Genomic DNA, 12790 nt, shown 5'->3' with positions numbered 1-12790 from the left:
TTTATGGTCTTGCCGCTCCGAAGCAACATGGTGTTCTCGTCCATTATAGGCTTGATGTCTATTACTAGAACACAGACTGTACTTAGAAGGTCTGTCAGAGGATACAGACTGTACTAAGAAGGTCTATTGGAGGGTACAGACGGTACTTAGTAGGTCTATTGGAGGGTTTCCGACTGTACTTTGCAGAACAAATTGTTAGATGAAGGTCTATTTGAATAATCCAACTATACTTACAATACTACTTTTGAGTTTAGTGCAAGTTCACTGAGTCCGCCATATTGGATTTTGTACTAACACTTTATTTCGTAATTATCACTTGATTTATCTGGCCTATTTAGTGACAGGCCGTTTTATATATGTTTTATACATAGGCCGTTTTATAAATAACGCGTGACAAGGTTTTTTTATTTCACGATTCTGAATCAACCACTTGATGGATTTTCATAATTTTAGTGTTGAAAGAAATAAAATTTTGAGAACTAGGAAATGTCGAATCCATAATTTTAATTTAGGGTTTCAGTTCTTTAGAAATTAAGTTTTAATTTTTTTTTAAGTCTAGCAGCCATCATTTTTTTGGTACTAGCTTTTGGTATAATTACATTTGCTTAACGTAACAGCTGTAAACATTTAGGGTTTGTGACACATATTCTGCATTTGGATAAAAATGAAATGTTATACGTAGGGTTGACTTATTTATTCTATGTGTAATGATATAATCATTGATACGATAATTTATTCTGCAAGAGGATGACAGATTATTTTAATGTACATGGTAAAATACTAGATGTTCTGTTTTATTTTTTAGAGCAGTCTTTAAAATGTTGTTCAGTTTGTTTTAGTGCAATATAATTTGTTTGAAATAACGATGGATCAGAATCAGAATCCATTTATTGTCATTTGTCAACATTAAATTGCTATAGACAATGTCAAAGAACATAAGAAATACAGTAATATGCAATATAAAAAAAAAAAATAGTACAATGCACTTGTCAGACTAACAGATATAACAGAATAAAACATAACAAAGAAATAACATTCAGCAACAAATGAATATAAACTTTGAAAATTAACAATAAATCAACTACAACTACTCACCAAAGCATCACTGAATCAAAGCTCATAACAGATTAAATAAAAAATGTATATGCAAAAAAATCATCAAGAGAAAAGAGAATAAAAAGCTTTACTTAGCCTATAAACCAGCTTGACAGATTTTATTTAAATTGTTGTTGAATTTTGAGGTTTCTGATCTCTTATGGCAATTTATTGTGGATATGAAAATATTCTATAGAACTATGAGGTTATTTTATTTAGTCTATGATTTTGTCATTGAATATAGAAAATAAGCAAAATTAGTAGAGATGAGTAGACCACAGAGATAAGCATTGCTGTATATTAGACAGAGACTTTTGTCACTAGGAATACATACGAGTTTTAATAAAGCCAAAATATATAACAATAAAACAAAGGACCTAGCAGACATAGGCAGTGCTACCTTTGTGTCTGCTAAGTTGCTGTCAAATAGAAAGAAAGAAAAATGATTGAATTTTGGAATGGCAATTAAAAAAGACAATAGGTCGTTATTATTAGTAAATAAGTAAATGTATTTCCATGAACACAGTGCTGGTTAAGATAGCGCTTTATAGATTTTCGTGGTGGCCAGGGGAGAGAGAGAGAAAGAGAGAGTGTGTGTGTGCAAGTTTCGTGTGTAATTTGGATAGTGAAGAGAGTTGAGAGTGATGAGTGGATTGAAGGGTAAAGAGTGGAGTGGAGTGGAGATTGGTAAATTCGACTGCGGACAGTCGAAACAAAGTGCCAAGGTCAGTCAGTGCAAAGGTCAGATGAAGTGTGCCGGTAGTCCGCCGTGATAATAGAATCGGCCTCGTCGATATTTAAACTGAATGGGAAATCATTGACGTGGAATTTAAATACCTTTAATAAGTCACAATCAAAAAAATTGAAATCCCTGAAAATGTTGCATATGTTACGATAGACTAAGTGTAAAACATAGTATGAATTAGTCTTAGAAAAAGTATAATTCACTTGAATTGTTTTGGAGTGGGGGAAGAGCCATAGTCTGTCTCACTCACACAGCTCGGTATCTCTCTCTCGCACCAATGCTACGAGGAGGACGCTTTCTAAGCGGCCGACCTATAGTTAGGATTTCAACTCGCTCGCTTGACTGCAAGGGAAGCTCATGGGAGACTTTACTTTATGGAGAAAACTCGTTGATATTAATATGTTTTAAATTAACACTCTTTGTTGTTTTTTTTTTCACTTGTATTGGTATACAAAAAAATGTTTATGATATTTTGTTACAGTGATGAGAATGAAAGTTGAAGATCGGGCGAAATTCTTTGATGCGCTCACAGCTCTTCTTAGCTGATTGGTCAAATGGACAAGTAAAAGAAGTGTACAAAAAATGTATATAAAGTAGTCTTCGCCTAGTTGCAATTTATGTTTTTTATATGTATAACAACGGTTAAGGTTCACAGTTATATCTAGCATAAGTGAAGTTTGATTGTAAATCACTGCATCCACCGATAAATTTAATATAGTTTTTATTTAATTTAAGTTTCATTGATGACGAGTAGCTGTAAGCAAATATATGAGATTTGATCGTTTTTAGAATTTTATTGTCCAGGATGTGATTTGTATGAAGTAAATCCTACCACCGTCATCTTTTTATTATGTTAAATTATTTTTAACCTGGCAATGGTAGTATGTGTTTATATTACTTGTGTATTGTTATTTAAACTCATAGCTAAGTGTATTTTTGACACATTCATTTTTGTTGTTTTTAACTTAAAAGAATAATAACAATTTAATTCAAGCTTGTTAGATCGTGTTTAAGATTGAATTTGTTACCCTATGTGAGCACTGTAATGTCCTCATACTATCTCCCTCTAGTTTAAAGTTACTTTTCACATTAAGGTTATACAAAGTTCTAAGGGGGGAAATATAATGATATTTTACCGGTTTTCTTCAGAATTGTTAAAATAAGGAAAAATATTTAATGAATAATTTATGAAACTGTTGGGCTTCTTGATACCGAAACTCCATGCTTTATTTCAAATGATGATTATCTGCTGATACTGTAGCGTGAACACATCTCTGTATGAAATTTAATAATGATTGACTCACTACTACCTACTTAAATATTCCTAATTTATAAAATAAATTTATTCTATAAGAGATTGAATTAAGTTAATTTGCCTAAGTTTATTATATACCATGGTCTTAGAAATACAAGACTATTACAACATTGATATTAAGTCCTCATGTAAAAATCTGTTCTTTTTATGTACAGTTTGGAGAAGTCTTTCACTAGTATGAATGAATGAAAATAATTATTTATTGAGGCGAACAATTAATTATAGGACCACATGGTCCTTTGTTACAGTTAACTTCGTAAATCTAAATAAACTAAACAATGATTTTCTGAACAAACATGTTTTTAAATTCAAAACCAAATATAACTATAAGCTAAAGTAATAGAATCGTAATCCCTAAACATACGCAGTCACTCTCTGCCACACGTAGGCCTAACGCACGCCATCCCACCAAGCCACGGTCATCCGATCAAGAAAGTATGCTTTCAGCGCCGCTGTCAGTCTGGAATGGGATTTTAATCATCTGATGGAGTTGGGTAGGTAATTCCCAAGGCGGCATGCTGTTACTGTAAAAGATTTATTAAAAGCAGTTGTTTTGTGGTGAGGAATTTGGAGAGTTGATGAGCCAAAGCGAGTATTTCTTGCACCTCTATCGTTCAAAAATATAAAATTGTTCGCAAGATAATTTGGAATTTTAAAATTCAAAACAACAATAAAATTAAAATTAAAATTCAATTTTCAACTTTGTCTCGGTACGACAATACATTACCGCAGGCCCGTTTTTGACTTTGTCAGCGCCCTAGGCACAACTAAAATAGTAGCGCCCCTTTGCAATATATATAACATGGTGACCACCAACCGGGAAATCTGGGAATTAAGCGTGAATTTTTTGAACCGGGAATTATGCGTGAATTTTGTATTTCTACCTGGAATTGTCAATTTACAGCGATGACACATGACAACAGTGACGTTTACGTGACCGGGGGCGAAGATATTATGTCTCCACAAGTCCGCGAGGGATGATCAGAACTTTGCCGCGATCGCATGAGACGATGATAATGTCCACACAACCGTGGGAAACAGTCAGAAATTTACCACGATCATGGAAGACGATAATGATCTCCACATGACTGCGGGATATTATTAACATTTTGCCATAATTGCGGGAGACGATTATGATGTCTTCTCGACCGCAGGAGACGATTACGATGTCTTTACATCCGCGGAAGACGATTACGATGTCTTCACGACCGCGGGAGACGATTATGATGTCTTCACGACCGCGGGAGACGATTACGATGTCTTCACCACGGCTGGAGACGATTAGGATGTCTTCACGACAGCGGGAGACGATTACGATGTCTTCACGACCACGGGAGACGATTACGATGTCTTCACGACCACGGGAGACGATTACGATGTCTTCCCGTCAGCGAGATACGATAGTAATGTCTTCACGACTGAGGAAGACTACTACTACAATGTCTACAGGATCGCGGGAGTTACAATAATGATGTCTACTCTACACAGTTGCGAGGGATGATCAGAATTTTACCGCAATCACGTAAGACGATGATAATGTCTACTCAACCACGGTAAAGATAAGAATTTTGCCTCATTTGCGAAAGACAATGATGATCTCCAAACGACCGCGAGAGATGATTGCCAGTTTACCGTGATCACATGCAAATACAGCCACCATTTTTTTATTTTCCAATTTTTCGGCGCCCCCCAAAAAAGCCAATTGCCTCGCGCCCTAGGCACGTGCCTACCTTGCCTATTCGGTAAATCGGCCCTGCATTACCGTTCACAGTAATGTTTAATGTTGTGTAAAATGTTTTGGTCGTCTGTTGAGTTGTCGCGCGTGGCCAATGATGATTGGTTTTGTTTTGTCAGAGTTTAGTTGAAGTCCATTCTTTGCTGCCTACTCCACAGTTCTGCTGATGTCGTCATTCATCTATGTAACTGTTTCATTCGCCACACTGACTTTAAAATTAGCGTACATTTTTAAGTCATCAGCGTAAGAATGAAACTTGGCGTGTTGAAAGACTGAACTGATGTCGTTTATGTAGATAGTAAAAAAGTAAAGGGCCAAGTATATCCCTATGTATGTCCCTAGTATGTCCCTAGGGAACACCACAAGGTACCTGCCTCCAGTCAGACATAGTTTTGTCATGACACACAGACTGCTTTCGGCCATGAAGATATGATATCATCCAGGAGGATAAACTATTAGAAAATCCTATTATTTTGATTTTTGTTAGAAGAATTTCATGATTCACTGTATCGAAAGCCTTTCTAAAATCAAATAATGTTAGTATTGTACATTGACTTTCAGTGCTAGAAGATTGGCAGAAACCTGATTGAAATTTGTTTAAAATACTGTTTTCAGAGAGGAAATAAGATATTTGAGAATGGACTACTCTTTCGAGTGCCTTAGAGAAAGCTGGAAGAATACACTACTAATTGGTCTATAATCTTGAGTAAGTTTAGGGGATGAGATCTTATTCAAAGGACGGACTAAAGCAGACCAATTTTCTGAGAGAATACCTGTTCTTAGAGAAGAATTTAAAATGAAAGTTACTCTAGGGACTAGGGAGGAGAGCAAACAAAACCCGTTTAATTAGAGAAATTGGAGTATTGTCAGAACTAGTGACATCAGACGTAATTCGCCTAATAGCTTTCAAAACATCAGATTGCAAAATGGGTTGAAAATAAAATTCGGTGAGGACATTGATTGAACTGCATTGTAGATTTAATTCATTTAAATGGTTCTGGATAGTTGTACAATTTGAATTGGTAGATGCTGATAAAAAATAATCATTCATAGCATATAACGGGACAGGTACAATGTTAGACTTCTCTTCCTTTCCAAGACCAAACTTCTTTAAATTAGGTACGCCATAGCACAGAAGAAGCCTGTTTTCTATATGAAAACAGCCTATGGAAGTAATGAAGGCGAGAGTTGCGTGATTGTTGCTTAACTTGGTTTCTGAGCTGATGACGTATTGGGCGATTAGCCCCACGTCTCTAGTTCTCCTGGCTCTACGAAAGACTGAGTCCCGCTGAGTGAGGGCGTTAAACTCCATAAACATGGAGCAGTTATGGGGATACCGAAACCCTGATCAATTTTGCCAAATTGAGTGTTTTAGTGTTTAAGGCTCGAAATACTAAGTTGAAGTAAATGGAGAGACTTTAAGGTCAAAAAGGGGGTGAGGCAGGGGACGGAATATCTCCACTCCATTACTGTCCAATTTAGCTGTAGAAATAGCTCTACAAGAAGTCAGAAAGACAGAGGTAGGGATTAGGATAGGAACAAAAATAAACATTCTAGCATTTGCAGATGACATAGTATTAGTTAATTATACACATAGTATTGAAGAACCTACAAATGTGACAAAAATTTGTATAAGTTTGTAACATGCGAAAGAGAGCAAAATTAATTATGATCTACTAAGGGACCAAATCCGAAACCATTGAGATTGAAGAATTTAAATTTCAAAAAGTCACTAATTTCCAATATTTGGGAGTCATTCTCACCAGTGATAATAATAAATTTATAGTCAAAATATATTAAACTTAGCACAAAAAAATGTTCAGCTTGACACATATGATCAAAAATAATTTCCCACGTCACCAAACTCAGAACATATAAGACAATCATCAAGCCATTCTCATATATAGTTCAGGAAATTGGATTTTAAGTAAAAAAAAAAAAAAATACCCCCGCCGCAGCAAGCCAGAAACCTGCGGACCAAGCGAAGTTCCATTTACCTGATTTGATTTTCAAATTAATCAATTTAAATATAATATTAAGTTGAACAAGTACCTAGGTTTGCTGATTCTGGGAGGGCAGTAAAGTGTGTTTTTTTTGTAAAATATGAAGATTAGTAAAAAATAAATAAAAATCCACAAACAAGCAAACTACAAGAATAACGTGGGAATCTTCTCTTACCAGACGAAGAAAACATCTTGTGTGTGTGCTGTTCAGGATCCTGGCCATCTGCTGGTCTGTCCACGCCTAGACCAGTCTTGCACATTAGATGATCTTTTACAAGCGAATGACAAAGCCATATCGGTAGCTAATTTTTGGAAAAGCGAAGTCTGTTTTCCGGACACGGAAAGTAAGTACCGGTACGTGGGAATTTTAAATTTACAATTTTTGAATTTTCTCCGTTACCAATATATACACTTTGATAACACTAAATTATTTGTATTTTTAAGCTCTTTAAGAAGTTCTAGAGAGAAATTGGGAAATGTGTTTTGAGGGTCAAAAATGAGAGAAACCATTTTTTTACCCAATAAAACTCCCTGTAAAATCCCGTTCCCATGGTCCGATCATGCTGGTTCGCAAACTCATTCAAGTTCATCTCGCCTTACACCTTTAAACCAAATTTAATCAAAATCGGACAAAGATTACTAAAGTTATCACGTTTACGATCCAGGATCCAGACTCAAATAAAATAAAATCAAATCAAATATTCCTTTATTGCCAGTTAACATATATACATGCATGGCTTGCGTCACAATTTTGAAATAAAATACATAATAAACAATTATGTGCGATGTCTTGACGATATGCTGAAGTCGACCAAAGTGGTCTTGCCATTATTTATGACAAGACCATTGTCAAGAAACCATTGGACAACGTTGTTAGACTCAAGAAAAGTAGATACTTCCATGGAACCGTGGGTGGTTTCATCATAAGAACAATTGACGTGTCATCGGCAAACAACCACAAATGGGCATCTGATACACTATTTCTGATGTCATTTATGTATAAGATGAATAAAATAGGCCCCAATATTGAACCCTGAGGCACCCCCGCTTTGACCAGCAAAACGTCTGAATAACACTTTCTTAGCATGTTTTTGTCAACAAATGGCAATTGGACGGCTTGTGTCCGTCCCCTAAGACAAGAAGACAGCCACTGATTAGCCACACCTCGTATTCCAATGATGTCAAGTTTTTCAAGCAAAAGATCGCGCGAAACCATGTTAAAGTTAAAGGCCTTTCGCAAATCGAAGAAGACTCTAGAGGCAGCTTCACCCCGGAATGGGCACACGGGAGGGACTAAAGCTAAAGGTGTAGTGACGTCATATCTCTAGTGGCTAATGCCTTTTCTTGAGGCAACACGATTACCGTAATGAGACGATGTGGTTTCAGCGGTGTTCGTGGCACCGCGTTTCGCGTGGCCGTGGTAGCGTTTCGGATTGGTGTTCAGGAGGTCCCGGGTTCGAAACCAGTTGGGGATATTAACTTTAAGTCCACAATTTTTGCTTCGAATGCGAATACTTCTTAACTGTACATCTTTTGTTAGAATTTGATGCATTTATAATTTTATTTATGAACAGAACTTTTTTTAAGTATTGAACCTTTATTCGATTTTTATCTTACATCTTTTTTATAGTATCAGCAAGTTTGGTTGGTTAGGTTAGGTTATGAGAGTTTAATTTTATAATACTAAATTTTAAAATTAATTTTACTAGTATAGTATACTATAGGGATATTTTTGAGGAAAATAAAAACAATATAAAGAGGACATGGGAGGAAATAAATCAAGTGATGGGTATAGGAATAAAAAACAAAATGTAGATGAATTAATAAATAAATATATGGTTGGTAAAGTCGGAACATTAAAACAAATATGTGATCAGTTTGCTGATACTTTTACATTAGAAATAAATAGCATAGTTCATAATTGTGATATGAAACTAATGGGATTGGACAGTGATGAGGTTAAATTAGGAGATATTAAGAGTTTGTACATCCCCAAAGCCAATAGAAAAGATATTGAAGATATTATTGTAAAATTAAAGAAAAATAGCCCCGGTATAGATGGAATAAGAGTATGTGATTTAAAAAAGTGTAATTTAGAAGCCGCTGAAGTGCTGGTTAATATAATAAATGCATCACTTGATGAAGGCAGAATGCCGACTCTGCTAAAAACTGCTATTATAAGACCTGTTTATAAATCAGGTTGCCACAATTCATACCAGAACTATCGCCCAATATCTATTCTTTCTTCAATAGATAAAATAATGGAAAGGTACATTGCACACCATTTAAATAAATACTTAGCAGAAAATGATGTTATAAATAAAAGTCAGTATGGTTTCCAGAAAAACAAAAGTACAGAGTTATTGCTAAAAGATTTTTCTAACAATATTAACAAAGAATTAGGTCAGGGCAATCAAGTAATAGTAACTTTTATAGACTTTACTAAAGCTTTTGATACACTGCAGTTTGATAAAATATTGACAGCACTCAAGGACATAGGAATTTCTGGCAGGTTTTTAGAATGGTTTAGAGACTATCTGAAAAACAGAAAAATTTTTGTAAAAGTGCATAGTACATTTAGTGAAGAGGCAGAACTTTTTTCTGGGGTACCTCAAGGAAGTATTTTGGGCCCAATCTTATATATAATATATGCAAATACACTCCCAAAATATATAAAAGAAGCCACGGTTTTTATGTACGCTGATGACACTGCAATTGTCGTATCAAACAAAAATATAATAGAGGCAGAAAAAAATATGCAGAATGCTGTTAACAACCTTTTAGAATGGTGTCATGATTATGGATTGGTAATAAATGACAAAAAGTCCAAGGTCATGCATGTGCATTCACCTGCATTTAAATGTTCTAATGTAAGCATTACTTACCATAATTTTGATTGTTTACATAATCATACTTACTCACTTATCCCAAAAAGTTGTCAATGTAAGAGTTTAGAGAATGTGCATGATTTTAAATATTTAGGGGTTCATGTTGACCACAATTTTAAATGGGATATACATGTTAATTATGTTTGTAAAAAAATCAGATCATGTGTTTGCAATAGTTATTTGTGTAACTAGTGGTGAAAGTGGCACTTTGCTGCACACGAGAGCAATGTTTACGCACGAGCCGCAGGCGAGTGCGGAATGATCTCGAGTGCAGCAAAGGCCTTTTTCACTCGTGTTACACATTATATTTTTCCTACAGTCACTATAAAGCATATAAATAATTAGTCTTTCAAACACTATACAACACGTTTTTAGGTTCAGCTGGCAACACAAATGGTGCCCTAGAGAAAGTAGTACCCGCGGTCTGTATCACTCCGCTATTTTTCCTCGGCAAGAAATGTGCTCCGCGTTTTGAGAATATAGTTCCGTATGTTTTTGTAATTTGAAGTGGTTTCCGCGCATAAAAAAATGCGTTAAAGGTATTTTCTTGTTTATTAAGATCGTAGGAATGGTTTAAAAACGTTTAAATGAAAAGTCCAGAAAGTTCAGAAATACCTAAACTATAAACACGAAATGACAGGTTAAATCGTAGTTATAATAGTCAATCAGCTGCTCATAGTATTATTATCTTTAAGTGTTGCCAACCTATTTCCAAGCGTACACGGATTACGTGCATAATAGAACCACGCTGTTTTGTGTTGTTTCGTTGGAATCCTGATGTGCGGCAAAGTATAAACCGTACGGCAAAGTATAAACCGTACGGCAAAGTATAAATATGCAGCAATTAGCAGCTTTCTGTACTATAAACAGTACAAGGAAGCCAACTTTGTCGGGTGACTGTAGGAAAAATTTTTATTTAAAAAGTGTCCTGCCATTTAATGTGCTATTGGTGATTTACCAGTCATTGTGTGAATCAATATTAAGATATGGTGTGAGAGCATGGGGCAATGCTTCAAAGACTTCTCTGAGGAAAATTGAGCATCTGCAAGAGCAAGCGCTCAAATGTATTGTTCCAGTGCACATTAAGCAGTTACCAATTATAAAGATTTTTCATTTTGTTAGACTGCTACCTGTTAGTAAGTTATATATTTTTTTGATATCCACTGATCATTTATTTGATGACAGCTTGAAAATAGTCAATAATCACCCATATGATGTTAGAAGGAATTATTATTTTGTACCAAAGCACAGGAATAAGTATGGAAGTAGAACACTTGCAGTTTTTGTTCCCAAATGTTTTAATAACCTCACAAATCATATATAGGGTTTTTGCAAATAGTTATAGCATGTTTAAACATTATTTAAAGGAACTTGTTTGGAATGATTTGTTACAATTTTAATTTATTACAATTATGCATTTAATTTATTTACATTTTTAGTTGAAGTTAAAGTAATATATTATTGTTATTTATTCCAATAGTTTATTTGTTATTGTTACTGTTGAATTTTTACAGATATTTGTGTCTTTGTTGTCTATTTTTTTGTTATTAATTACTTAAGAGACAATTAAGAACTCATAAAACTGCATGCTACTGATTCAAACTGACAAAACTGTATGGTAAATAAGAAACAATATTTTTAGTGCAGACAAACCATTTGTGGTTTTTGCACTTTTGTATCCTATGTATTGGCAATTATTGTGTAAATAAATTTCTTGATTGATTGATTGATTGATTGACTAGTGTATCTGTTGCTAGAATTCGAGCAATTGCGAAGCATTACAGGTGACTCACGAAGATTATGGAAATACTCACGATCTACACAACAGTTAGATATAATCATAGATAAAACATACTCAAAATCTTTTGTAAATATCTTATCTTTTCTCAAAAAGCTGATCTTGTTTTTTAGTGTTTCTACAAATTTTTCCCTCTCATAGCCGCATTAGGTTGTCCATAATAACGATTATAAATGAAAAAAACATGATTTCTTTCTTCTACTTGGTTGTGTTATATGACTTTAACCCATTACAAATACTGTACTTCATTTTGAAAACAATCAATAATTCACAATTTAAATATTAACAGCTGTTTCTTTAAAAAGTAGTGTAGAGCATATAGTAAACAAATTTGAAGAGGCAACTTTAAAGGCTTCTGGGGCAGAGCCCCAAGGGAATTTACCTCGTTCCTCTTTTGATGGCTCATCTATAGACCAAGACCTTTCTTTAGAGACCCCCAAGTTTCTACGCCCAGCCGTTCTCTCAAATTAGCTGGGACAAAAACCCAGTTTTTCCTCCATAAGAATAACATGGGATCGGAATTCAAAGGCCACTGGGGCAGAGCCCCAAGGGAATTTACCACGTTTCTCTTTTGATGGCTCATCTACAGACCAAGACCTTTCTTTAGACACCTCTACCGAGTTTCTACGCCCAGCCGTTCTCTCAATTTAGCTATGACAAAGAAAAACAGTTTCAAATTAATATATAGATAATTAAAAATTAGAAGTAATCATCAATTAGATTTTTATCTTTTAAAGTTTTTATATTATCAGCAAGTCTGGTTGGTTAGGTCATGTTATGACAGTTTAATTTTAAAAATTAAAAATTAATTTTATAATAAAAAAAATATTTTTATAAAAAATATTTTATAATTTAAAAAATATTTTATAATTAAAAAGTTAATTTTATAACTAAAAAAAAAAATAATTTATAATTTTTCATCTTAGTGGTTCTAGCGGCGAACGCCACTGCGAACGCTGACACTACAAGATTATGTTAGCCTTAGTCCCTCCCGTGTGCCCCACCGGCTTCACCCCTGTCCAATGCATTTACAACCCTGTCGATGATCGAAAAAATAGCATTGACAGTAGAATCACCTTTGACGAAGCCAAACTGATAAACTGACTTTATCTTGCTTGCTCATCTTAAATAATTCAAATGGCTGCCATTTTGATTAGGGGTGCGATATTGACCTCTATGGTTTGCGCCATTCAATTTGTCTTGATAAACCT

General features: G+C 34.7%; 1 protein-coding gene across 1 annotated transcript in view; it reads left to right on the top strand.

The window, feature by feature from the left end:
* Positions 1 to 2624, top strand: part of LOC129000960 (cell division control protein 45 homolog) — a 50560-nt gene extending 47936 nt beyond the window's left edge. Inside the window, exon 15 of the mRNA XM_054428058.1 lies at positions 2322 to 2624. Coding sequence (XP_054284033.1) covers positions 2322 to 2386 — 65 coding nt within the window. The 3' untranslated portion in view covers positions 2387 to 2624. The remainder of the gene's footprint in view (positions 1 to 2321) is intronic.
* Positions 2625 to 12790: the final 10166 nt, after the last annotated feature.

This window comes from Macrosteles quadrilineatus, unplaced genomic scaffold (assembly GCF_028750875.1).
Source record: "Macrosteles quadrilineatus isolate MER2022 unplaced genomic scaffold, UCM_ALF_1.0 Scaffold_8__2_contigs__length_117827958, whole genome shotgun sequence".
Lineage (NCBI taxonomy): Eukaryota > Metazoa > Arthropoda > Insecta > Hemiptera > Cicadellidae > Macrosteles > Macrosteles quadrilineatus.
The sequence above is the reverse complement of the archived record's forward strand: the minus strand, read 5'-3'. Positions and strand labels throughout refer to the sequence as shown.